This window comes from Xiphophorus hellerii, chromosome 10 (genome assembly GCF_003331165.1).
Source record: "Xiphophorus hellerii strain 12219 chromosome 10, Xiphophorus_hellerii-4.1, whole genome shotgun sequence".
Classification (NCBI taxonomy): domain Eukaryota; kingdom Metazoa; phylum Chordata; class Actinopteri; order Cyprinodontiformes; family Poeciliidae; genus Xiphophorus; species Xiphophorus hellerii.
In genome coordinates, this window is record NC_045681.1 from 23,550,965 (window position 1) to 23,574,778 (window position 23,814).

The 23,814-nt window shown below is 39.1% G+C and overlaps 3 protein-coding genes across 3 annotated transcripts; all 3 read left to right on the plus strand.

Annotated features, from left to right (window-relative positions):
• The first annotated feature begins 1,324 nt into the window (after positions 1-1,324).
• LOC116727630 (ras-related C3 botulinum toxin substrate 1-like) lies at positions 1,325-6,468 on the plus strand. The gene is made up of 6 exons (XM_032575162.1): positions 1,325-1,513; positions 2,644-2,715; positions 2,885-3,002; positions 3,460-3,522; positions 3,750-3,900; positions 5,162-6,468. The coding sequence occupies exons 1-6, from the start codon at positions 1,479-1,481 to the stop codon at positions 5,287-5,289; spliced, it is 567 nt and encodes a 188-aa protein (XP_032431053.1). The 5' UTR covers positions 1,325-1,478; the 3' UTR covers positions 5,290-6,468.
• Positions 6,469-7,966: 1,498 nt separating this feature from the next.
• Positions 7,967-15,199, plus strand: LOC116727627 (ras-related C3 botulinum toxin substrate 1-like). The gene is made up of 6 exons (XM_032575158.1): positions 7,967-8,166; positions 9,772-9,843; positions 10,037-10,154; positions 10,282-10,344; positions 11,477-11,636; positions 13,285-15,199. The coding sequence occupies exons 1-6, from the start codon at positions 8,129-8,131 to the stop codon at positions 13,419-13,421; spliced, it is 588 nt and encodes a 195-aa protein (XP_032431049.1). The 5' UTR covers positions 7,967-8,128; the 3' UTR covers positions 13,422-15,199.
• A 3,327-nt stretch (positions 15,200-18,526) lies between these two features.
• LOC116727629 (ras-related C3 botulinum toxin substrate 1-like) lies at positions 18,527-23,728 on the plus strand. The gene is made up of 6 exons (XM_032575160.1): positions 18,527-18,819; positions 19,919-19,987; positions 20,126-20,243; positions 20,932-20,994; positions 21,784-21,943; positions 23,304-23,728. The coding sequence occupies exons 1-6, from the start codon at positions 18,785-18,787 to the stop codon at positions 23,432-23,434; spliced, it is 576 nt and encodes a 191-aa protein (XP_032431051.1). The 5' UTR covers positions 18,527-18,784; the 3' UTR covers positions 23,435-23,728.
• The last annotated feature ends 86 nt before the right edge of the window (positions 23,729-23,814 follow it).

Consider the following 23,814-nt stretch of genomic DNA (forward strand, 5'->3'; position numbering starts at 1 on the left):
TGTTATGTGTGTTCTGTCGATTAGGTACTAATTGTTTAACCCACATGCAGAACACACTGAGGAGACGGAGAAAAATCAGTTAAATAAAGTTTATTGAAACAATGAGAGAGGTGAATGTGCGTTCTTTGTCTGGGAGTCGGAGAGGCTGGGAAATCAGGAACTCTGAAGACAAGGGAGATGAGAGGTGAGTAACAGATGAATAATGGTAAGATGGAGCTGAATCCGCCAGGGAGGGGTTGAAGACTGAGTGGTCACTGGAGGTGGGGTTCTTGTGGGGTTGCAGGTCCAGGAAGGTATAGTCCAGAAACCAGGAAGTTCAGGGACCAATGGTGGAGGCCGCAGGTTGGTGACTGCATTGGAGGGCAGACAGGTAAGCTGCACAGATTTGGAAGGAATGGAGCGGTAAGTCACCAGTTGTGGAAGTCGAACCAGGAAATCTTTAAAGGAGATCTTGAAGTTGTGTGGAGAAACTCAGGCAGCACAAAGGGTAACATCCTGGGCACCACAGAGAGTACCTACAAGGAAACCATAAGGGTAAGTAACTGAATCCAGGAACTCAGAGGGCTACAGAACACAAACTCAGAGGGGTACAGAGTACCATGAAAGGCAAACACTCAGGCACAGAAGCGACAGCTCCCTTTATCCTCAGGCTGATGAGACTGATGACTTGCAGGTGTGTGTGATCATGACGGGGAACCCGCCCTCCGATGAGCAACAGTCTCCTGGCTCCCTCTGGTTGATAACTAAAAGAGCTAGAGCTAAACTCCACAGAAACCTAAACCCCAGCTCCCAACATTAAGTACTGCATCAGAATGGTCAGTCATCATTAGAGAACACACTTATTGAGTTATAACTTTACTTATTGTCTTATTTCTCCCCTCAGGACTGTGGGTAAAACATGTGTGTTCATCAGCTACACATCCAATGCCTTCCCTGGAGAATACATCCAGGTTGTTGTAACTAGGGGAGTAATAAGTTACCCTACCGCCCCCAGTTACTGGGGGAGTAACTGATTACTGGTAACTCCCCCAGTAATCAGTTACTAAAAACTAACCTATCATAAAATCTAGACTGGATTAAGAAAATTGTATTATGATGGAAAACAATGAAAAATTAAATTATTTGCCACACAGAATCAACATGTTCACATCATGGTGTCTGATCAAACATTGGGCCACATTTGTTGATCTTAGTAATAAATCTCTCACGTTTATATATTCATATATTGTTGATCGGAACTGACAACTAATGAAAATCCCAAACTCACTGTCACCTTTACCAGCAGCAACACCTGGTCAGAATTCCAGAGATTTCTCAGGCTGCTGTTGGCGGTAAATCAAGAGGAAGTCCTGATCGTTCCTGTAACAAAATAGAAACCAGAAACTCCACAACAGTTAATTTAGTCTGTTGTTCACTTCAGACAACACAAGGACTCTGGTTTACTTTACCTCCTGGTCATTTGTCCAGGCTAATTCACGATGAATAACATTAAGTGTGTGGTGGTGGGAGATGGGTAAGTTAGATTTTTATTCTCACTTTATTGAGTATTTCAAAGTGTGAGCTAGACTCAAAGTTAATGTTCTATTTGAAACATTATTAGTGATTAAATTCAGCATGTTTGCATGGATGCAAACCAAAAACATTTCTAGTCTTTGTAAACAAGAAGACTTGAAGGAAAATTCTTGCATGTTCTTCAGCTTGGGCAGTTGAAGTTCTGACCTTCTCATAGTTTTACTTTGAGTCAATATTGTAACTGTTTTGCCTGAATATTTTAATCATATGATAAATTGATTTTAGAATTTGTTTTAAAGTACTTGTGCTGACATACAGAGCATTACACGGCCAGGCTCCTGATTATCTTTGCCAGCTTTTTAACTAAATATTCTGCTGCTCCTGGTCTTCGTTCTGAATGGCTGAATCTTTTGGTTGTTCCACAAACACGGTTAAAAACGTAAGGGGCCCGGGCCTTTCAGTCGGTGGCCCCACGGCTGTGGAACAGCTGGCCCTTGCAGCTTTGCTGACTCTGTGGAGGTTTTAAAAAGCAACTAAAAACATTTTTTTTATTTTCCCAGGCTTTTATCTCGTGATTTTATTGTGTTTCCTCTGTTGGTTTTATGTTTCGTATGACTTTTAGGTTGATTTCTGTTGAACAGCGCTTTGTGATTTTACGTCTGTGAAAAGTGCTTTATAAATAAACTTTACTTACTTACTATTTCTTGATATAAATGAGTAACTCTGTAGAACAGAAATCTGGACAACAGACTGGACTGGAGACGCAGCAGTGACTATGTAACCTATAAACCCTCTAACTGCAGACAGACGAGTCAAGCTGTACAGAGTAGTTACTACTAGTGGAAAAAGGCCAAATCAGAACCTTCCCTCCTTGAGAGGTCAGAGTGGTTATCCTTCTCACTCACCAAGGAGAACAGACTCCTAATGAAAGGCGGAAAAACCAGAGAATTACAGTCATTTTTTTCCTCACCTGAAGAATTAAATATGAGCTGATAAATCTATGTGACCAGTATAACCCATTGGGTATTATTCAGACGAACATGTACAGTACTAGTTCAGAATGGCCGGTCATCATTAGAGGACACTCTTATTGAAATATATCTCTAATTATTGTCTTATTTCTCTCCTCAGGTCTGTGGGTAAAACATGCATGCTCATCAGCTATACATCCAATGCCTTCCCTGGAGAATACATCCCCACAGTGTAAGTCCTACACAGCACCAACCACGACAACTTCTGATCAGATCTGGTCCTATTCAATAGAGAGCTGGGTGAAGTTTAAAAATACAGAGATATAGTATAAGAGAATAAGTGGAACACTATGTCAAAGACAGTTTGCTCTGAACGCTAACGTTTTGCTGTTTTCCTCCAGGTTCGATAGTTATTCTGCCAATGTAATGGTGGACGAGAATCCAGTGGCCCTGTGTCTGTGGGACACGGCAGGACAGGAGGACTATGACAGACTCAGACCTCTGTCCTACCCTCAGACGGTGGGTGTATGTTCAGTACGTCTGCTCACACTAGTTGTTGTGACAAGGAATGCAAGCAAATAATCGATTGTCAAATAGTGGTTTATCAGATTAAAGTTTATGACATTTGATTAACCGATAACGTCAGCAAGACAATCGGTGGTGGGATGGGTGGTGGTCGAGGGCGGGGACCAATCTGAACCTTTGGCTACAGAAGCTAAACAACACGATTACCAAATAAACTCAAGCACCACTTTTCCTAACACTTTCTTTTCTAACACAGTACGTGCTGCTTTGTAGCACATGTTGTCCAAAAAACATGTTAAAGTAAAAAACAAAAAATGTTAAAGAGCCTTAACATGAATACTTGCATTCAATGCAAGTCCAACAGAGTTTTCAATAATTTATATTGAACTGTAAAACGTTTGTGTTAATAGATTTTTATGAATATTTTTTATTTTGCTTCCTTCTCTCTCAGGACGTGTTTCTGCTTTGCTTTTCTCTCGTCGGTCCGCCTTCCTTCGAGAATGTCCGTGCCAGGGTAAGAACAGCCTGCTCTCAGCAACAAGGCCAGCGGTTCACATCTGCTCACCACTACGTAGAAAACAGGGCCGTCGTTGACGCAACCCAACGTCTGCTTAAGAAATAAAGTTAATTTCTGTTTCTATATTTGGTTTTAGACGTAAGAAAAACATGTAAGATACCAAAGGTTGGACGGACATTTTTTTATTCTTTCAGAGCTATTTACAACCTGCTTTCCTTCCGCAGTGGATCAAAGAGCTGCAACACCACTGCCCTACGACCCCGATAGTCCTGGTGGGCACCAAGGTGGACCTGAGGAATGACAGTGAAGCTCTGGAGGAGAAGAAACTGACTCCAATCACCACTGTGCAGGGCTTTGCCATGGCTAAAGAAATCGGTCAGTTTTTGGTCCTCCTGTTTTCTGTTTAAATGTATCTGGGCGCTACAGGAGTACTAACGGGCCAGAAAAAAAAACAAATAGCAAAAATAGAAAAGTCCAATTGTTTTCTTTTGTTTTTTTGAAAAGGAATGAAAAGGAATGTTATTCATTTTTTATCCAAAACTTTCAAAGGATTTTGCACATTTGCTGTATTAAAAGAAAGGTACCTAGTTTTTTTTTTTTTTTTACTGTTTTAGGCTCAGTTGAACAATTTTATTGTCAGTTATAAAAATGGGATTCGGGTCACTTTATTTCAAAACCATTGACATATTTAGCAAAGTTTAATACATGAAATAAAAGCTGATTTGGGTGGAGCAAAGTTGGCATTTCATATAGATGTGTGGGTGTGTGTGTGTGTAGGGGTGCGTGTGTGAGTGTGGTCCTACTTATTAGAAATGTTTGGTTGTAAAAAAAGCTAACAAAGTTTGTGTTGTAATTAATATTTCCCATCATGAGGAAAATTACGTCGGTAATAATTTTACCCCAATTAAAAAACAGATTTATATCATTCTCGAACTGCAAGGGCCACAAGCGGCCCCTGGCCTCACTTTGGACTACATTTTCTGAGGAAAGTTAGATTAGTGGTAATTTTTTAATGCAAATAACAAATTTGTAATTATAGCTTTATTTTTATCAAGAGATCCCATTGAAGGAGAAACTTTTAAAACAAACATTAATCCAAAACAATAAAAGCAAATCATAGAGCGACTCAAACACAGCCATGACATTTGTCCTCATTCTATTTATTTACTATTCTAATCAGTAATAGATTTGAGTGTTTGAGGTTTTAGAACTTTTCTTTTAATATTGGTAAATATTGCCTATTTTTTCTTTCCTCTCTCATCTGTTCTTCCATCACTCTGTGACTTTTAACATTTTAGTCCATGTCAAATATGTCTGTTGTGACACTGTCAAAAAAAGGTTCAGAACACTTGGATAATTGTTATTGCATAATTATTGCACTCCAATGTGGTATGAATATTTGAGAAATATTGTGTAGCCCTAATAATATCAGTGAATTGCTTAAAAATCTCATATTGTGACGCGTTTTTTATTGCTGCAGCACTGTATAAATGTTATACTTTTATTTGATTTGAACTTGTCATCAGAGAACTGGGAACTCAAAAAAACTGAAAGTCCATATCTATTTAGAAAATTTGCATTTATATACAAAAAAATAGATACGATTACAAATTTTTCCTGCGTGTGCTGAAACCAGGTGCAGCGAAGTACCTGGAGTGCTCCGCCCTGACGCAGCGCGGCCTCAAGACTGTGTTTGATGAAGCCATCAGGACGGTCCTGCTGGCCCCCAAAGTCCAGAAAAAACGCAGGTGCCAGATACTCTGATGGAGATCCATGTGGACCAAGAGTCAGAATTCCCACAAAAAAAATCATCGTCTTTACAAACAGAGAAGATGTCAAATTTCATTTGAATGTAAAAAACAATGCCGTCCTTTTCTCCTGCTTATTCCTGTCAAACTGACTAAGGATGTGATTTCTTTTCCATCAAACATGGTGACAAAACCTGCTTCCAGTTTTCTGTTAGGTCGAACCTGAAAGAAAACTGGGCAACAATTCATGAAGATGGGAGATATTGCATCTGATTGTCTGGAGATTGTGTGTGGAGTACCTCAAGGGTCAGTACTGGGACCAGTTTTATTTAATTTGTATATAAACGACATAAGCAAAGTGTCTAATGTATTAAAGTTTGTGTTATTTGCTGACAACACAAATATTCTAGTCTCCGGTAAAAACCTACCTCAGAAATCAGTGAATTAATGAAATAGTTTGACAATAGTAAATTAACACTAAATTTGGAGAAGGCTAAAATCATGTTTGTTTTTTTTAAACAGTTTCAAAATACTCAGATTCAAGTTCAGACAGAGGGTGTAACTCTGGAAAAGGTTTATGTTAATAAGTTTCTTGGTGTAATAATAGATGACAAAATCAGCTGGAAACTTCATATTAAACATTTACAGATTAAACTATGTAGAAACATATCAGTTCCTGGCAAAAACTAGACATATTCTGTATAATAAATCATCTCATATTCTATATAACTCTCTGATTTTGCTATATTTATCATGTTGTTCAGAGGTGTGGGGAATTAATTACAAAATTCATGGTGCAAAATTATTAAATAATTAAATTATTAGTTAAATGAAGAGTTAAAGCAAGGTCAAAATTGAATACAATTTAAAAGGAAATATGAGGAGGTCATTTTTACAAGATATAGAAATATGGGTGAGGGATAGCAACTAATGTGTTTATGTAAATTGAGGCTAATGCGTATGAGTGTGTGGAGGTATGTCTAAATATATATATATATATACAGTACAGACCAAAAGTTTGGACACACCTTTTAATTCAATGAGTTTCCTTTATTTTCATGACTATTGACATTGTAGATTCACACTGAAGGCATCAAAACTATGAATAACACTATGAATAATAAAAGTGTATTAAAGTGCAGCCTGTTGGTTGATGTGTTTTTGTAGATGTAAAATGTTGTGTTGTGCAGTTTTGTACAATCAAAGAACATAAATAAAAACTTCTGCATCTTAAAGTACCTTCTGGAGGTTTAGCGTTGGCTTCCACTTTGTCATAAGGGAACAGTTTTCACCAACCTAACTCTCGTCCTACAGTTTTCATAGGGAGATTGTCACCATGGCTACCGCTTTGCCTTATGTTGACCATCATATGATGGTCAAAAGTCAAAAGACAAAACTGTTATCTTGTCTGAAAACATGAAAACAAGTGTAAAAAAACAAAACAAACAGAAAAATAAATCAGTATAATAATATAAGGTGAGAAATATTTAAACCAATATACAGTAGGTGATAGAAATATTCAGATAATAGACTATTTCATCTTTTTCTTCAGTTGTTTGCACTCAACATAACTTACAGTGGTGTGAAAAACTGTTTGCCCTTTTCCCAGATTTCCTTTTTATCCCTCCCTTAATAAAAGAAACACTTTCATTTAAAAACTGCATTCTGTGTTTGCTGGTGTTGCTTTGTACTAATATTTAAATTAGTTTCATGTTCTGAGACACTGAAGTGGGACAAACATGTAAAAACATAAGAAATCAGGAAGGGAAGAAACACGTTTTTACAGCATCGGAGTGTAAATCTTAGAAGGTTTTATTTGTGTCTGGATCAACAAACATGATTTGATGTTATTCTGAACTTGTACATAACAAATACAGAATAATATCAAAGTTTTGTTATTTTAGGTCTGTTTTATCTTTACAAAGATAAAACAGCCCTGCTGGAGACCCGACTTCATCAAAGCACATTCTTAAAAGGGCTGTATTATGTGTTTTCCAGGCACATAATGCTATTTCATAACACAATTAAGTAAGCATGTAACCTTCAAATGTTATGTCAAACATGACTTAAAAGAATTTTGACTCTATAATTTACCACCTTGAAATTGGGCCTCTGTCTCTTTAAAAGCTCCTGCTCTTTCTGAAACTCCGCCTTCAACAAGTCATCACAACATGGCTCCTCTGTTAACCCTTTAACTACATTTTTTTGCACTAAGAAGCAGCTGGTAGCACGAGCTCAGCACATGTAGCAGTTCCACCGGGTGTTTGCTAATGGCTGCTGGCTAGTCTGAAGGAGCTGAATGGGGGCGTTGTAGGTCACAGCTGCTCTGTGAGGCGGAAGCTCTGAAGTTAGGAAACCACAGCTCAGAGGAGGAGCTTTGTCCTAAAAAGGCAGCGCTAGGTCCACCCAGGCATTTTGCACACCATGGAGATTAAAGGATTTCTCAAATGCTGATGAAAGAATCAAGGCAACACTCCAGGTGTGTTTTTGATGAAGGAATAACATCATGACATGCCGCAAAGCTCCAAAACGTTGAGTTTACACGACACGGCCCCTTTGATGAGCATCACAGTTCAATGCTTGTCAGACATTTTGCTTTGCTCTGCGAACATACAGACATCTGCATGAATGAAATTCTTGCCAAAAGACAAGCCCTGAGCAAGATTCCAGAGATTCACCGGGGTGTTTGTTCCTGGTACAGGAGAGGAAGTCCAATAATTGGCTCTGCCGTCTCTCCTCCTGAAGCAGAGCATGGATGAGTCTCTCCAGAAGCGTTTCCTCCGGTCGCTTCGCCTTTAGGACGACAGACTCCTGCTCATCCACCTTTTGTCCAGGCGGCCTGTTCGCTGCGTCTGATGCAAAACTCCATTAAGTGTGTGGTGGTGGGGGATGGGTAAGTGACTTTCAGTTTTCCCTTCTCACCTGTAAATCATAATGTATTTTAACAACAACAAAAAAAACATAGCCAACAGAAGCCGTTTTAATAATAATAATAATAATAATAATCACAAAGAAGCTCATATTGGTGTAAAATGTAGTATTTTCTCTCCTTATTAGATATTAAAGTGTCATTTCTGAATGTTTTCTGACATAAAAGAGTCAGAGACAGAAAAGGCTAATTAAACTGCAGCGCTCATGAAAACTGTTCCTCCAGTCCAAACCAGTTTATCCTCATGTCGTACAGTCATGGTGGAACAGGTTTTTTCACTCGCTGAACATTAATAGACACCATAACCTGCGGCTCTTTACAAACATACTTTAAATATTTTCTATCAGGTTAGGTTAGTGACATCAGCTGCAGCAACGTTTGCAGCACAGACAACATGTCGCCTCTTTTCCGTGACGACTGTACAGTTTTATTTATAAGAAAAAAAAATTCAACTTCAAAAGAAAGATTTTAAACACCTTCACTTTTCTTACTCTTATTGTTTAGGACTAGCGGCCTTTAATGACGGGACTCAGACAGGAAGCAGGCAGACAAAAGGTCCAGTCGGCTCTGTGCTGCTGCAGCTACTGTCACTGTTCCCTACGGCAAACAATAGTGAAAGTGTACAACAATAATCAGGTTATTTTCATGCTTCTTGTGAGGAAGTATATATTACATTTTTGTAATATATAAACAAAATACATTATATACATATGTATATGTGTATATATATACTGCGATTTAGATAATATCATTTATAAATCGCGATATAAATGGTACCGCCATTTATAAATAAATTGCTGCACCATCAGAGATTTGGTACCGCTGATGGTACCAAATCTCAAAAAACGGAGGAGGGTACATAGAATCTCTGTGGGACACAGAGTCTTGACTTTGGATTGTTTCCCACTCTCACTGTGGGACTTCCAGGCCATTTCCTTTGGCTAACCGTGTAAAACTTTGGACGTAGCAACAATATGTTTCTTTATCACACAGCGCTGGCATAAGACGGAGGCCATGTTTTCCTATCTTGGTCATGATCTTACCTCCTAGGTCATCTGCCGTCTTTCACAGCCCCTCATTGGTGTTTGGTACCAGTTTGTGGATGGTAGAGATTATAACAAATCCTGGTTATAACAGAAAGAAACTCTTGTAGACATTTGAACACTAGGCCAGAAATTATTTTCAGGGCGAATCTAGAAATGTTGGAGTTTTGAAGCCTTCTATTGATTATTCTTGCGCTGTGCTATGCTAGTCTGTCCATTGCATTCCTGTGCAATGCCACTCGAAAATCTGTCTCGCTGCCAGCACAGTCTGGGCTCTCTCCTCTTGACTCAGACCAGTCAGCAAACAGAAGGAGAAGTTGTGAACAATAATATTGGTTTTCTGCGCTGTTTTAAAATTGTCTGGAGTTTTAGCAATCGTTTCTCAACAACCTAAACCCTTTGGACAAAGAGAAGTGCAGTACAAGGTGCTAGTTTTAACTAGGCTAGTGCTACTCTTGTTTGTATCATCTAAATGTATGCTTCATATTGAACAATTCGTCTTCTTGTCTTCTCTCTGCCTCCTCAGGGCTGTGGGTAAAACATGTCTGCTCATCAGCTACACCACCAATGCCTTCCCAGGGGAATACATCCCCACAGTGTAAGTACCACACGGAAAACAAACAGCGCCAACTAGTGACCAGATGTGGTCATATTCAACAGTAACGTAGAGTCTGGATTATTAAAGACAATGTGCAGATTTTAATGTCTTTTTTTATTGTTTTTGCATTGTATGTGGTGAAACGTCACATCCGAGATAAGTTGGTTTCATTTTGAAAACTCTTCCCCTTCAGATTTGATAATTATTCTGCCAGTATGCTACTGGACGGGAAACCAGTGTCCCTGGGTCTGTGGGACACAGCAGGACAGGAGGACTACGACAGACTCAGACCTCTGTCCTACCCTCAAACGGTGGGTTTACATACAGTACAGACCAAAAGTTTGGACACACAGTTGTGTCCAAACTTTTGGTCTGTACTGTATGTCTGCAAGAGAGGACAAACAAGCAAATAAGTTTATTCTTTATTTCGCTTCTTAGGATGTGTTCCTGGTCTGCTTTTCAGTGGTCAGTCCAGCTTCTTATGAAAACGTCCGTACCAAGGTAAGACCCTGCAACGCCAACTGGTTACACCAGAGCTGGTTACGCATTTACTTTTATCTTTGCATTCTTATATGTTATCAGAAATTACCTAAATGAATAAATGAAGTCCTAAAGATATTAGAAATGCATATAACGTGACATTTTGACATATCAAAGGTTTTTTGTGGAATTTGCAAATGCAGTAGATGCCTTTCATATATGTTTTGAACATAGACATCGTAAGCACACTGGTTTTACAAACAACAAAATCTCAACAGTTTAGTTTCTTTCCACTGTGTTTTTTGTTAATGGTATACGTTTATCTAAAACAACTGAAGTGCCAGAAGTATCATTTTTTCTGATTTGAGAAACAATTTCAGAGAATAAAGCTCAGGGAGGTTAGGATTGATCCGCACGTCACTACATATTGACCTTCCAGAGCATTCAGGTCTTTTCCTTAATCAGTAATTGGCCGATACTTACATGTGAAGCCGATATTATCCATCGATCTTTTCTTCCTGAGCAAAGCTCTAAAAATCAGCCACTGTCCTCTTCAGCTCATCTGTCAGAATGGTTTGACTGATCGGCCCACCAGGTCCTGCCTGCATGTTTAACAATAGTCACCGCACTGTCACCAACTCAGCGACTTCATTTCTTTCATTTCAGACCAAAAACTGATCTACCAAAATCAGACTTGGCAGGTCAGTGTTCTTAAGGAGCAGTAATCGGCGATCAGTCAGAAAACAGCAGTCAGTACACCCCACACCTGGTTCTAGTTTACGCTGCATTTCCAGAAGCAGAACTAAACATGGAGAAACAGCATTCAGCTTCTATGCACCACAAATCTGGAATAAACTACCAGAAAACTTCAAAAACAGCCAAAGTTTTCCTTTGAATCAAGGCTCAAAACCCACCAGCTCAGAGTTTATTCGATAAATAATTACCAGAACATTGATTCATTCATATATTTGATGTATATTAGGTGAAAGTACATTTGATTATGGTGTTATGTTTTCATCATGTGAAGCCCTTTGATCTGCCTTGTTGCTGAAATGTTCTATATTAATAAGACATTCCTAAAGAACGAAAGGCAACAGATCCTGCTGCTGTCATGTCAGTTGGTCTGCTAACGTCCCGCCGGCTCTTCCTGCAGTGGAGTGTGGAGCTGAAGCACCACTGTCCCAACACCCCCATGATCCTGGTGGGCACCAAGTCCGACCTGAGGGACGACAAGGACATGCTTGAAAAGCTGAAGGAGAAGGACCTCTGTCCCATCACCTACCCCCAGGGTTTGGCCTTAACCAAGGAAATAGGTCAGTCGTCCAGTCCACACATGCACCAACACATGTTCAGTTTAACATTTAAAATACGAGCTTAGAGTGACGTTTTTTTTTTTAACTGGTTACTTTAAGTTCATAAAAATGTTTGTATCCAGCATTAATATGTAACTGATTTGAAGGCGAACACTGTCAGGCATGTTATATTCATCCAGTGTGACGGTTTGTAGTATAAAACATGCGTACGCAGTTGCCAGGGTGACGGAAAATAATGTGAATGTTGTCAGACATCCTGGACATCACACATGGTTTCATCCTGTGTCTGCTTTCCGTCCCATTTCTTTGGAAGAGGTTAAAATCTTTAAAAGAGTCAGTGAATAAATGACTTTGATTTATTCGTATGCATAAATAACATTTTATTGAACATTTTTTATTTAGGGCCATATAATTTCATTTTAAACAATAAGTGTGTATAGTTTCAGTGTTCACTGCAGTATAATTTATGTACTTATTTCAATTCATTTTGATGATTATTACTCAGAACTATTGAAATGTTTATTATTCCTACCTAGTAAAAATCCAAAACCCAAAATTTAGTGTCTCAGAAAATGCAAATGCAATGTTATGCTAAGGCCTGTACATTCATGAGGAAGATGTCTGACCTAACACCTCTGCTGCACACAGTCATCGGCCTCAGAACAGTTCTGTGTCCAACCGTATTAATAAAATGTTTCAAATGTAGCAGGCAAAAATGGACGAGCAACAGGAATTCCTGCAGAATTAAGAAGGTCGTGAAGCAAATGTAAAAGTTTGAACTGGGCTGGACTCCACCACACACCAGCTGCATTTCCATAAAAAATCTGCACAAATCTTTGTCCATATCCTGTTAATGTTGAAGAAACGATAGTTTCACAGTTGTAGTGTTTCCGTTAAAGAAGAAATGACATTCAAATCACAATAAGCTTGTTGGATTCAAATCGTTACATGAGACATGTTCATAATTCAGCCACCATCTGTCAGCCAATCAGAGGAGACGCCAGCATCTTATTCAGGCGTTGGAGTGACAAGCCTGCTTGGGAGAGGCTCCATATGCAGCGTTTTGGGAAAATGGTAGTTGGCCATTTTACAGAAGAGCTGTGGATTGAACACACTGGAATGACACAACTTGTCCTTGCAGTGTGATGCTGTGGGTTGAGAACGATGGGAAAACAGACAAAAAAACCTCCATCTTGCTACCACTTCCTGTCGTCTTCTTTGTCATCTTTGCCAGTAGCAACATCCGGCTGTTGATCACGTGACTCGTGTGATGGGAAAAAAAGTGTTTCTATTGCAGTTTTGCAAAATACATCTGTTTGTATTCAGCTGAAAAACTACCTCATCCTAGCACCAATGTTTTAGAAATCGGATTGTGTTTCCATTAAGCAAATTTATTTTTGTAATTTCAGTTTGTGCAATTTGATGGTTAATGGAAACTCAGCTGCAGGTTTGTGTTAGAGAGTGATGTGCAAAGACTTTTGTTTTTTTAAGTAACTTCAGCTGAGTTACTGAAGTAGATCAACTCTTTGGTGTTGATATTCAAACTTACTGAGATGCACATGTTATTTGAAAACTTGATTTGACACAGAGGGATAAAGCATTGTGGACGTACAATGAACATGTTTTTCTTGTTGTTGCCTGAAACCAGGTGCGGTGAAGTACCTGGAGTGCTCGGCTCTGACGCAGCGCGGCCTCAAGACCGTGTTTGATGAAGCCGTCAGGGTGGTGATGTGTTCTGTGACCGCTCCCAACCAGAAGGTCAAGAAGAAGTGCGCCGTGATATAGTGAGATCCACAGAGCCGCTGTCACAAGAATACACAGCCAATCAACTAGCACTTCTCAGACAGTCAGTCTCAATACAAAGTCGTCAAATGCAAATATACAAGCAACAACCAATAATGTTCTGAAAACCCAATCGCTACTGTGGCTTTAACTCTAGGTTCCACCCGCTGACCTTTCTCAGAAGACTTGGGAAGGGTCTGCAGGGTTCGTGGGCTATGAGCAAATCTCATAAACAGGTTGGTGTGGAGCATAGGAGACTCCAAATGTGACCTTTCACCTTCACTAACTACCTCCACCCCCAAAGTCCCTTGAATATCCAAGGATACTATTAGCGGTCTCATGAATCTTTAATGTTTTTATGAACTGAAGTGATCTCTTCTCTTAGTAGTGTCTGAATATCTGTCATAATGTCTGAATATGAAGGATTATCTTGTTTTGTTTTCTTATGAATAGTCATTATCCATGTTTGGTTGTAAATTAAAACAGTGATTAATGCTTTAAACTCTGAGGTGAGCCTGTGTTTTCATTGGTTTCATGTTTGAAACCTTCCATGTGACGAAGAGTTTCTCTGTATTCCCCGTCTCTCAATGAGTCAAACGCCTGTGAATAAAATTTTCCTTTTTTTCTTATTGGCCACATGTTTCCTCCGGCTGGTTCTGATTGGCTGATCAATCCCTTGTGACGACCCCTACACCCAGAAGCTCTTGGCTCAGAGCCAACCTAGCAAAAAAAAAAATCGTTTGCTCCGTGTGCTCAGAAAATCTGTTTATGATGAATGTTTTTGTTGGCACTGTACTCTTTGCTAAATTTGTTTTGTTCGTCACACCTGAAAAGCTTGTTTCCTGTTGTTGATTGTGTGACTGGTGTGACGTGAAAAAAGTGTTCCCATTGAGAAAACGTCATCCTAGTGCCAAAAATCTTTACCGAATGAGAGTTTTTTCGACCACATTTATTTTTGATATGCGGTTTGATAGCTGTTGCTACGGACACTATGACGCAAACATGGGAGCGCTGTTCTGTTCAGTTTGCCTATGTCGATGTGCGTCAAATAAACTTAAATTCATTAATATGTCAAATTGTGCAGTTACTCGGCCCATGGAAATGCTAAGGAGCATTTCTTCCCTGTTTGTGTCAGTCAGATACAAATCCAAGGCAGGATTCTGTCCAAACATCCAAAGCATGAGCCAGAGGAACCAGTCCCTCCCTGCTCCACACAAGTTATCCTTAATCCCTGTTTGTCCAGCTGCTGTGCTGGGAATTTCCCAGTAAGCAGCCTAAGAGATGAGCATCAGGACTACAGGTTTTCAAGGCCGTCTGGTTCATTGGCAGGAGATCCAGACCACAGCAAGGTGTTCTTCTTTTTCTAATGTGTTTTCCTGGTGCCAGTGAAATTTGACTAAGGTGGCTTTGAAACTTTAAACTTTTCCTTTTCTCTTCTTTCTTACGTTGAAGAGGGGAGACTTCCAGTCCGCTTTCAAATTTAGGCTACAAAATGCCTAACTTTACTTTAAACTTTACATAAATGTTAACTTAATGTTCATTTTTTTTGCTCATAAAGGTTCCTGTCTTAGCTCTAGCGGTTTTTTGTGGAATTTTTTTTTTTTTTTTGCAGCATTCTTTTTCCCCATGTTTTTTATTGGAATCTTCTGAAAATAAGCCCTTACATAATGTTCACTAGATCCTTTTTGATCACATAATCTGTTAGCTTTCTGTAGTATTTCTCATGTAGTTTTGATGGAAGTGTAATCATATCACTGATGCTGAATAAATCTTAAATCTGAGACTTCCTCTTGTCTAAATTTGTTATAAAGATCATTCAACAGGTCAGTAGTTTTTTTTATGTGTCTGTTTTATCTTATATTTCTTTTCTATCTTTTTAAAAACGTTTACTTTTCTTGAGTTGGAGAAACACACAAAGGATTCCAGTGTGTTTATACTAAATATGTGCAAATGGTAATAAATTGTATTCTGAGAACCAAATTCATCCTGTTTTGTAGGCTTCTGATAGATTATTCGAATAATTAACCACTAAAAACACAATATAGTAAATTCAAAGGCTGGATGCTCTTCACCTCCACATTCCCTGCAGACATCTGACCTCTGACGGTAAATTCTTCTCTCATTCAGCGTCCTTTACAGAAACATGGCCATGGTCAGTTATGAACGTTAAAACGTGTTTTTGGATAGATGTGTTCAGTTTCACCTTTCCCCAGCTTGAATGTGGAATAAATAAATACTTTTCTCAGAACCTGTCAGACAACAGAAGGAGGCGGCGCGGTCTGAAAAAGCAAACGCATCATACTCCCACGTGAAGAGATTTGAGGACAGACGGAAAATGTCGCAAATCTACTCCTCCGGGTTTTCACTCAAACAAACCGCAGTTATCCGTTTTTCCACCAAAAATCACGGAACAGTTTACCATCCCAGGTTTGTCGGACAGACCCAAAGTTACTCCAAGAGCACATTGAGAGACTAAACAGAACAAAGAACAACTTCTCACTTGACTTAGTTCACGGCAACATTGAGAAAAGAGACGGAGCCAAAAACGACACGCTGCTTTACGTAAACACAGCAAAACACACCAGAAGGTACGAAAACAAACACAGTGGCCTTGTCAAAGTCTGGGCTAAAATCTGATTGTCTTGTTTCACAGACGTGAGGGCTCGGTTCTTTTGTCCTGGTGGTGTGCTATCTGCTCAATCTTCATGAATCAAAACAGAATTCCAGACATTCATCAAAGTGTTTCTGCTTCAGGGAGAGGAAGTCTAAAAGCCCTGCTGTAGTTTCTTTGCAGAAGAGTATCTTCTGTTTCTGCTCTTGCAAGAATTTTGTGTGTTCTTGCATCTGTACTGCCTCCTGCGTTAGGGCCTACTGTCATTTTTACTTCTTTTTTTATAGGCAGGAAATGGTTGATTGATTATAAATGTGATGCTTGACTATTAGTTTTCAGCTCTCACTAATTTTGTCGTGTTACGCTAAACATTTCTGCTGCTACTTGCGTTTGGGAGTGGAACCAAAGATTTACATTGTGTTTGTTAGCAGCAAACTTGAACTATTCCAGTGAAAAAGAACTGCAGCATTTCCATTCACTCAGTCGGTGGTCTCGAAGTACTTTTCTATTGATTATTATTATTATTATTATTATTAGCAACTAAGCAACTGTTTTGGGAATTGAATTCAGATTTTAAAATATTTGAAAATCTGGACTGTATCTTTATAATCGAGGTTCTCAGATGCTCTCCGTCCAATCTAACTGAGCTTCAGCTTTGCTTTGCGTTTTTGTTTGTTTTGCAAAGAAGCACAAGAAAAAAAAAAAAAGTTTGACGTTTAAAACTGGTCAAACCTCAACGGATCTGCAGCTCTAGCTACAGAGAGGCGGAATTATACCAAAGGCTGACTTTAGGGCCGAAAACAGATTTACAAATAAACCCAATTATTTAGATTTTGTCAAATTTAGTTAGCAATAAGTGTGCAGATTGATCCAAAGTATTGATAAGGTATCAGATCCATACTAGCACAGTTGGATCGTTACTTTAGTTTCAGATTCCCTCTCAAATATATTTATTTTTTTTCCATTTACAGAACTGTAGTTTGTTGTTTTCTATTATTTCTATATATCGTGTTAATATTGTATTAAAGTATTTTGTATAAACTTTCTCCAATTTCTATCCTAGATTTTAACAAAATAATCCGAAGAGGAAAAAAAAAGACATAAAAACAGCAAAAGGTCAGAAGTTTGATGATTTATCGAATTGAAAAAAATAAAAGTGTCAATATGTGTATCGGCAATACTGGTCCTACTTGGTATCGGATTAATCATATGCGCTGTCACACACTTCTGGTGACCCAGGCATCATTCTCTTTCACCTCAGTAATTTGTGTTGCTCTGTCTCATTAAAACCCAACAGAGTTTGTGTGTGAAACATGACAAGATTATTTTGGTATTAATTTCACAAAATCCTTTATCAATGTTTTTTTGTTTTTTTTCTCATCCGAACTCATTCAGGTAGACTCTAATATTAAAATAAAATCTTTCACCGTTTTCACCATTAGAGCTCCTTCCTCTGTGAATCAGGCAGACATTATTCAGATTTAATTAACCGAACCACGCCTGTTAGATCAGAGCCAACTCATTTTAACCGTCGTAATTTGCGTGGTGTCTCCAAGCAGCATCTTTATTAGTAATGCCAGACGAATGCGCCACCGCCCGCTGGAGACCAGTATGGCAGGCCGTTTTAGCATAAAACCTGCTTGGTCTGTCTGACTTAGACTTTTAAATAAACAAAAATGCTTTTTGATTAAACACAACTACATTTTAATTATCCTGAGAGATCATTTTAGGTAGCTGCATCTACATTCTGTTATCTAAAATTATTTTCAAAATTTTTTAGATATCAAGCATTTTGACAGTTCAACATTTCTTTTGAGATGATGAACGTTTCAGTAATTGCTAATATTTTAAATTGGAGCCTCCATACAACTTAATGGTACATCCTCATTTATGCTAGTCAGAATGCAATGAGAGACGTCTTGATTAAATAATATGTCTTGTCATAAACCAAATTCAAATTTCTGAATTGTAAGTGTGGCGACGCTAATTTTATGTTAAAACGACCTGCCATAAGCATGGATCCAAGAGTTGGAGTTTGTAATTTTTATCTTCCCAAACGTCACGTTGGGTTTCATGAACACTGTTTATTTTAGTCATGGCCGCCGCCGTTCAACCGGGGCTTGTAAGGCTGATGAAGAGCCGGTTACCTTAGAAGACTCTGTGAAATTCCCAGCAGCTACTAGTGTGGTCTTGTTACTAACATTCCTGCTGAGATATAAAGCAGGCGCCTCCTTTAAAAAAGATTAATACAATCTCACGTTTATGGCGTCACATTCCTGCCAAAAAAACAAACAACAAAAAAAAAAACAACCTGCGAGGAGCTTATAAAAAGTCATAATAGCGCATTAATTAATCGAAAAAGTGCATTGCTCTGACGGCGGCCGCATTTCCATTTATTCACCGGCCCATAAACGCAGCACGGCGAGTAAAGAAATGAAAAGTTGTTGGTTTTTTTTCCTTTCATTTTCCGGAACATCTTATTCTTTATCATCCTCTTCCTCTTCTTCTTCCGCTATTAGATCAAAGTCTCGTGGTTGCTGTCATCGGATTTGAGATGAAAATCTGACCAATCAGAACCTATGACCTTGTCAAAGTTCTCGCCGTGCTGCGTTCATGGACCCGCCAACAAATGGAAATGCGGTCGGAATCAGTGTCATGCTCCCTTGATTAATACGCCCTGTTGTGATTGCTTAACAAACTCCTCGGGGGGTTTTTTTGTTTTTTTTACAGGAAATTGACGCCATACCGTTACACAATGCAGACCGTAAAGTGTGTGCTGCTGGGGGACGGGTAAGTCAATATAAAGTTTTCTTCCAAATGAAACTATATTACCTTATATTTTGTCTACATCAGTGGACAGTAAGTAAATGTAAGTGTTTGGGTTCATCCAGAACCACCAGGTGGCTGCAGGTCTAACATGCCAGCAGTTTGTTGTCAGGCTGCCGGTGATGAAACTCAGTACTTTTGAGCAACTGGAGCTGTTTGGTTCCCTTTTTTTTTTTTTTAAGCGCTAAAAACTGTAAATGGCTTTAAAACTTTGTAATCACACACATATTTGCAATCAAATCCATCTAATTTAAATGTGGTAGAAAGCTCCCAGAAATTCGCAGCATCACTGCGGTGGAGGTCCTGCTAAAGATTAGGAAGCCTGTTTACTCTGTCTTGGCACAGGATGAACACAGTTATGAGTACTAAAGAAATATCTTAGGCTGCTAACGTCGTGTACGGCAAGCCTCTGGTCAAAAGTGACACAATTATTAGTAACAAAAAACTTTTATAAAAGTCAGATTTCAGGTGACATTATGTCCCTGTATACAGGGGAATTTGATTTACAGGGACGTTTCAACAATAGCAGTAGGTGTGTTTTAATGTATCGTTTAGGTGCAACAATATCTGAATGTTACAATAATGTATTTGGACCAAAACTTAATAAAAACTCCACACTGGCATGTTGTTCATCATAGCACATATGGAATAACCAAACAGCTCTCAAACAGTTTTACCGTACTGGCATTACTTTGGTTCTCTCAAAATGACGCCATTCTGGTGTCAGTTTCTAAAAAGGTAAACGGAAAGCTCATAAAGCTCATAACTGTGACTCAAACTAAACCAGATGTTTGCCTCAGATAGAAAGTGCTGCAGCTGGAGAACATAAAAACAATCTGAATTTAACTGAAGTGGACAAAAGTAACCCAAGAACAAGTGTGAGTGGCAACATATTTAGAAGGTGGAAAAGTGTTAAAGCTAACTTAGCCATGCTTAAATAAATGGTGGTGGTGTGTGTGTGCGTGCGTGTGTGTTATTTCACCCTGCATCAGTAAACATATTGATTAAAATCAATGATTCTGAGTGATTAACCTGAAAAGGTTTCCCTCATTGATCCTCTCAGGGCTGTGGGTAAATCAGCCATGATCATCACCTACACCGCAGGCTTCCCTAAGGAGTGGACCCCGTCAGTGTAAGTCCCACACAGCAGCACTATAGGAGACCTTTTGGTCGTAGTAACTGTGAAGACAACAGGTGTAATTCTTTTGATAATATGACTGAAGGTTGAACGACAGTCATCCGTTTTGAAAGCGAATGTTTCTACCTGCAGGATGGAGAATTATAAGGTCAGCGTGACGGTGGATGGGAACCAGGTGACCCTGGACCTGTGGGACCACAGCGGATTATCGGACTATGACCGGTTGAGACGCCTGTCCTTCCCACAGACGGTGTGTTTCCACGGAGACCCACAGCAGCTAGCCACTGTTAGCACAAACCCCATTTCATTCAGTCAACTGCTGTGGAACCAGTAGCAGACATTGTGTTTTCTCAAGCGCCATCGTTAATATGATCAATACGCAGCAAATATGTTGGTTCATGTCCCGTTAGTTATGGTTCAAAAGCAGCAGGTGGGTTTTCAGGACTGATTTAAAGGAACTCTGCGCTCTGGTGTTTTTAGTTTTCTGGAAGTTTGAGGTGCATGGAAGCTGAGTTGCATTGTTTGTTTGTTTGTTGTTGTTTTTTGTGAAGGGTGTTAGAGTAAAAGCAGTCAAACGTTAATGTACGGCATGTTTTTCCGATTTTAAGGTGAGAAACGACTGAAATTATTCATCATTCACCTGCAACGTCACAGTTTTACTCTACTTTGTGTTGATCTATCACAATGATCCCCATTCATTTTCATTTTACTTCTATTCACATGTGAAGACAAACTAATTCAGTTCATGAATAAATACAGCCAGTTCAGTCAAACCACACGGAAAGATTCGAAACGTTTTTCCAATTTTGCACCCGTAACTGATTCCTTTGTGCCGGTGGATCACTCGTATTGTTGCTGATATCTGACGTGAATTAACCGTGTAAATATTTGTATGTTGTACATGGAATTTTGACTTTGGTTGTTTTTCTACCTGGTAGGATGTGCTCCTGCTTTGCTTTTCCCTCACCAGTCCATCGTCTTTTGAAAACGTGCGGAGCAAGGTGACTCTACTCATAAAGCCGTCCTTCATACATAACATGTTAAAGACTTTAAACCAGGGCTCTGCACCCTTAACAATCCAGAGAGCCACTTTGACCCGTCTGTCCAGCCAAATAGATCACATTTAGAGCTGCAAATCATAAAATACGTTTTGAAAAAATGACATTTTCCTTCTTTTTTTTCTTTTACAAATATTTACTATAGGGAATTTGTTGTCATTTCCGAAAAAACCCCCAAAAAACACAATTTTATTTCTATTTTTAGAGTTTACAAGCAAAAACTTGCAAACCTCTCGCAAAGAGAGGGTGGGTAGATTTTCTTCTACTGTCTTCTGATATAAGTATGTAAAAAACAAAAACGAGCATGTAGTGTCCAATCTAATGACAGACAAAGTAAAACAGATCAAAACAATATAACTGTTGCTTTTAGTGTTGCTCTATTGTAGCTTTAAAATCTCGGCTTAGTTCTTTTATCATTTTTAGCTGAAGTTTTAAACAGCCGTTGTGGCTCCGGAGCCGCAGGCTGCACACCCCGGGGTCAAACTGAAGAACACAAATAAAAATGTACAGTTTGAAAAAAAAAATTTACAATCAAAAGTTTTACTGTCAGGTTTAGGATTTTACTTTGATATTATAAAGGACTAAACGATGTAGATAAAACTCTAGATGTTTTGGATGCAAATCGTCACACACAAGCCTTCACATTCCTGCTTGTTGTGATAATTCGCCAATAAAAACGCTGCTGCCATGCCGTGAACACTGATCCAGTCTCCATGCTCCCTCCTGCTGCAGTGGACCGACGAGGTCAGACATCACTGCCCGGCGGTGCCGGTCGTCCTGGTGGGCACCATGTCGGACCTCAGAGACGACAAAGACAGGATAGAAAAGCTGAAAAAGGAGCATCTCTCTCCCATCACCTATGATCAGGGCCTGGCCATGGCTGAAGAAATAGGTAGATATCTGTTCTCTGATCTACTGGATGGTTTTAGTTTGATTTCAATGAAACTCTGGAACTGGAAACGAGTCATCTTTTCTGTACTCTTAAAGATTCGGCCTCACTGGTCATGTTTGCATCAACATAATAGGGTTGTCCAGTCGTCGTAATAAGACATATTGCATGTTATTGTTTATGTCCAGAAATGTTGCGCTGGACAAAAAGGCCAGAATCCGTGGCCGTGTGGTTGTGCTCCAACAGTTCCGTTAACAAAATGAAACCTGGAGCTGTAGGCATGTTTCATTTAGTGCAGTGTGACACAGCAGAGGGGAAAATAACGCAGAAAATCCATTGAGCAACAACTCAAAACCACTTGTATTCTTTTTTGTTTCTTTCTCTCTGTGTCAGCTACACTAAGCACAGACTTGTTGCCATAGCAGCTAACAACAACAACGCCACCAGGTTCAACACCGAAAAACCATTTACCACACAAAGAATAGAACATTCAGTCTGTTACAATTTTATGTTTTCAGGCCTGATGTTTATTTTGCGATTATTAATAATTGATCGCTGTGGTAGATTAGCTAATTTACGCATTGATGATCTGACATGGCTGCTGTGTAGGTTTTTTTTAAACTGAACACAGAACATCTACATGTTTAGGTTGCTAAAGTCAAGCTATCATAACTGACCTACTTCCCTTTCCCTCGTTATTTTTTTATTTATTCAAACTTTTTCCTGACCTTGTTATCTAGTTGCTGTAGTGTTGACAGTTAGTAGTGAAGCATTGTGTCCCTTTTTCTTTTATATATCACACGTACATTTAAGACTTAACGTGTTATACTGACAACATGACAGCTAAAATCAACTGTCGTCCAGTGAGCAGATTTTTACCATCCAGCTGAAGGGGGACGCTGATATGACGTCATACTGCAACGTAGAGATTAAAGTCAGAATTCTGAGTTTAAAGTCAGAATTCTTTTCTTTTTTTTCCGGTGGCCCTAATCCTCTTCCGTAGTTTCTTATCTTATTAAAAAGAAAAAATGTTTTCTTGCTCATGTTTTAAATGTACCCTTAAGTACAAAAAGAACAAAATTCCAGACTGCAGATATTTTTGAAACAAAAGAAAAGAATAAAAAATGCACAATAGAAAAAACAAAGCACCATGGACCACAACTGCATTTACTAAAATGTGATTTCTACTGCAACTTTATTGTACTGGATTTACTTTAGGGGTGTCCAGAGTAAAGGTGGCTAAGCTGTTCAGGTCTTCTTTTTTTTTTCTCCAGACCCTTGCATCAGTTTCCTTAAACCTGTTGAATAATACTGAATCGTTCTGCTTGTGTTTACCGTCTTCCTGTTTTCTTCTGAAACCCAGGTGCAGCAACATACCTGGAGTGTTCGGCTCTGACTGAGCTCGGCCTTCAGGCGGTGATCGAGGAAGCCGCCAGGGTGGGCCTGAACGCCAAGCCCGTTAACAAACCGAAGCAAAGCTGCAGCCTGTCATAATGCAGACGACGCCTTTTACGTTTTCGTGATTTTAAAAACAGGGACGCTGTCGCTGAGGCCAGCAGGGTGGATTAATGAGAGACGGCGTTCTGGAATTCCTGAAGTGAAGGAGAGAGAAATTTAAACCACCCGTTCTTTATGTTTCCCACAGATTCTTTCACTCTTTGGTATTCTACAGTCACTTTTTATGAAATGAAAGTATCACAGTGTGAATGTGTGGTAAAGCAATACTAGGCAGACAGCATTAGGGCCACGTTGATCAAAAAAATCTATATCAAATAAAAATAAAATCAAGTCGTAGCATTACGAGAAAAATTTGAATTTTATGACTTTTTCTTGTAATTGCATCACAAGAATAAAATCAAAGTATTGCCACAAAT

What these genes read in the sequence shown, in the direction of transcription:
- LOC116727627 (XM_032575158.1), top strand. Translation starts at nt 8,129, where the DNA reads ATGCAAAACTCCATTAAGTGTGTGGTGGTGGGGGATGG. An exon ending in TGTGTGGTGGTGGGGGATGG is followed by an intron (nt 8,167 to 9,771) that starts GTAAGTGACTTT and finishes CTGCCTCCTCAG; the next exon opens with GGCTGTGGGTAAAACATGTC. An exon ending in GGCCTTAACCAAGGAAATAG is followed by an intron (nt 11,637 to 13,284) that starts GTCAGTCGTCCA and finishes GCCTGAAACCAG; the next exon opens with GTGCGGTGAAGTACCTGGAG.
- LOC116727629 (XM_032575160.1), top strand. Translation starts at nt 18,785, where the DNA reads ATGCAGACCGTAAAGTGTGTGCTGCTGGGGGACGG. An exon ending in TGTGTGCTGCTGGGGGACGG is followed by an intron (nt 18,820 to 19,918) that starts GTAAGTCAATAT and finishes TGATCCTCTCAG; the next exon opens with GGCTGTGGGTAAATCAGCCA. An exon ending in AAGGAGTGGACCCCGTCAGT is followed by an intron (nt 19,988 to 20,125) that starts GTAAGTCCCACA and finishes TTCTACCTGCAG; the next exon opens with GATGGAGAATTATAAGGTCA.
- LOC116727630 (XM_032575162.1), top strand. Translation starts at nt 1,479, where the DNA reads ATGAATAACATTAAGTGTGTGGTGGTGGGAGATGG. An exon ending in TGTGTGGTGGTGGGAGATGG is followed by an intron (nt 1,514 to 2,643) that starts GTAAGTTAGATT and finishes TTCTCTCCTCAG; the next exon opens with GTCTGTGGGTAAAACATGCA. An exon ending in TGCCATGGCTAAAGAAATCG is followed by an intron (nt 3,901 to 5,161) that starts GTCAGTTTTTGG and finishes TGCTGAAACCAG; the next exon opens with GTGCAGCGAAGTACCTGGAG.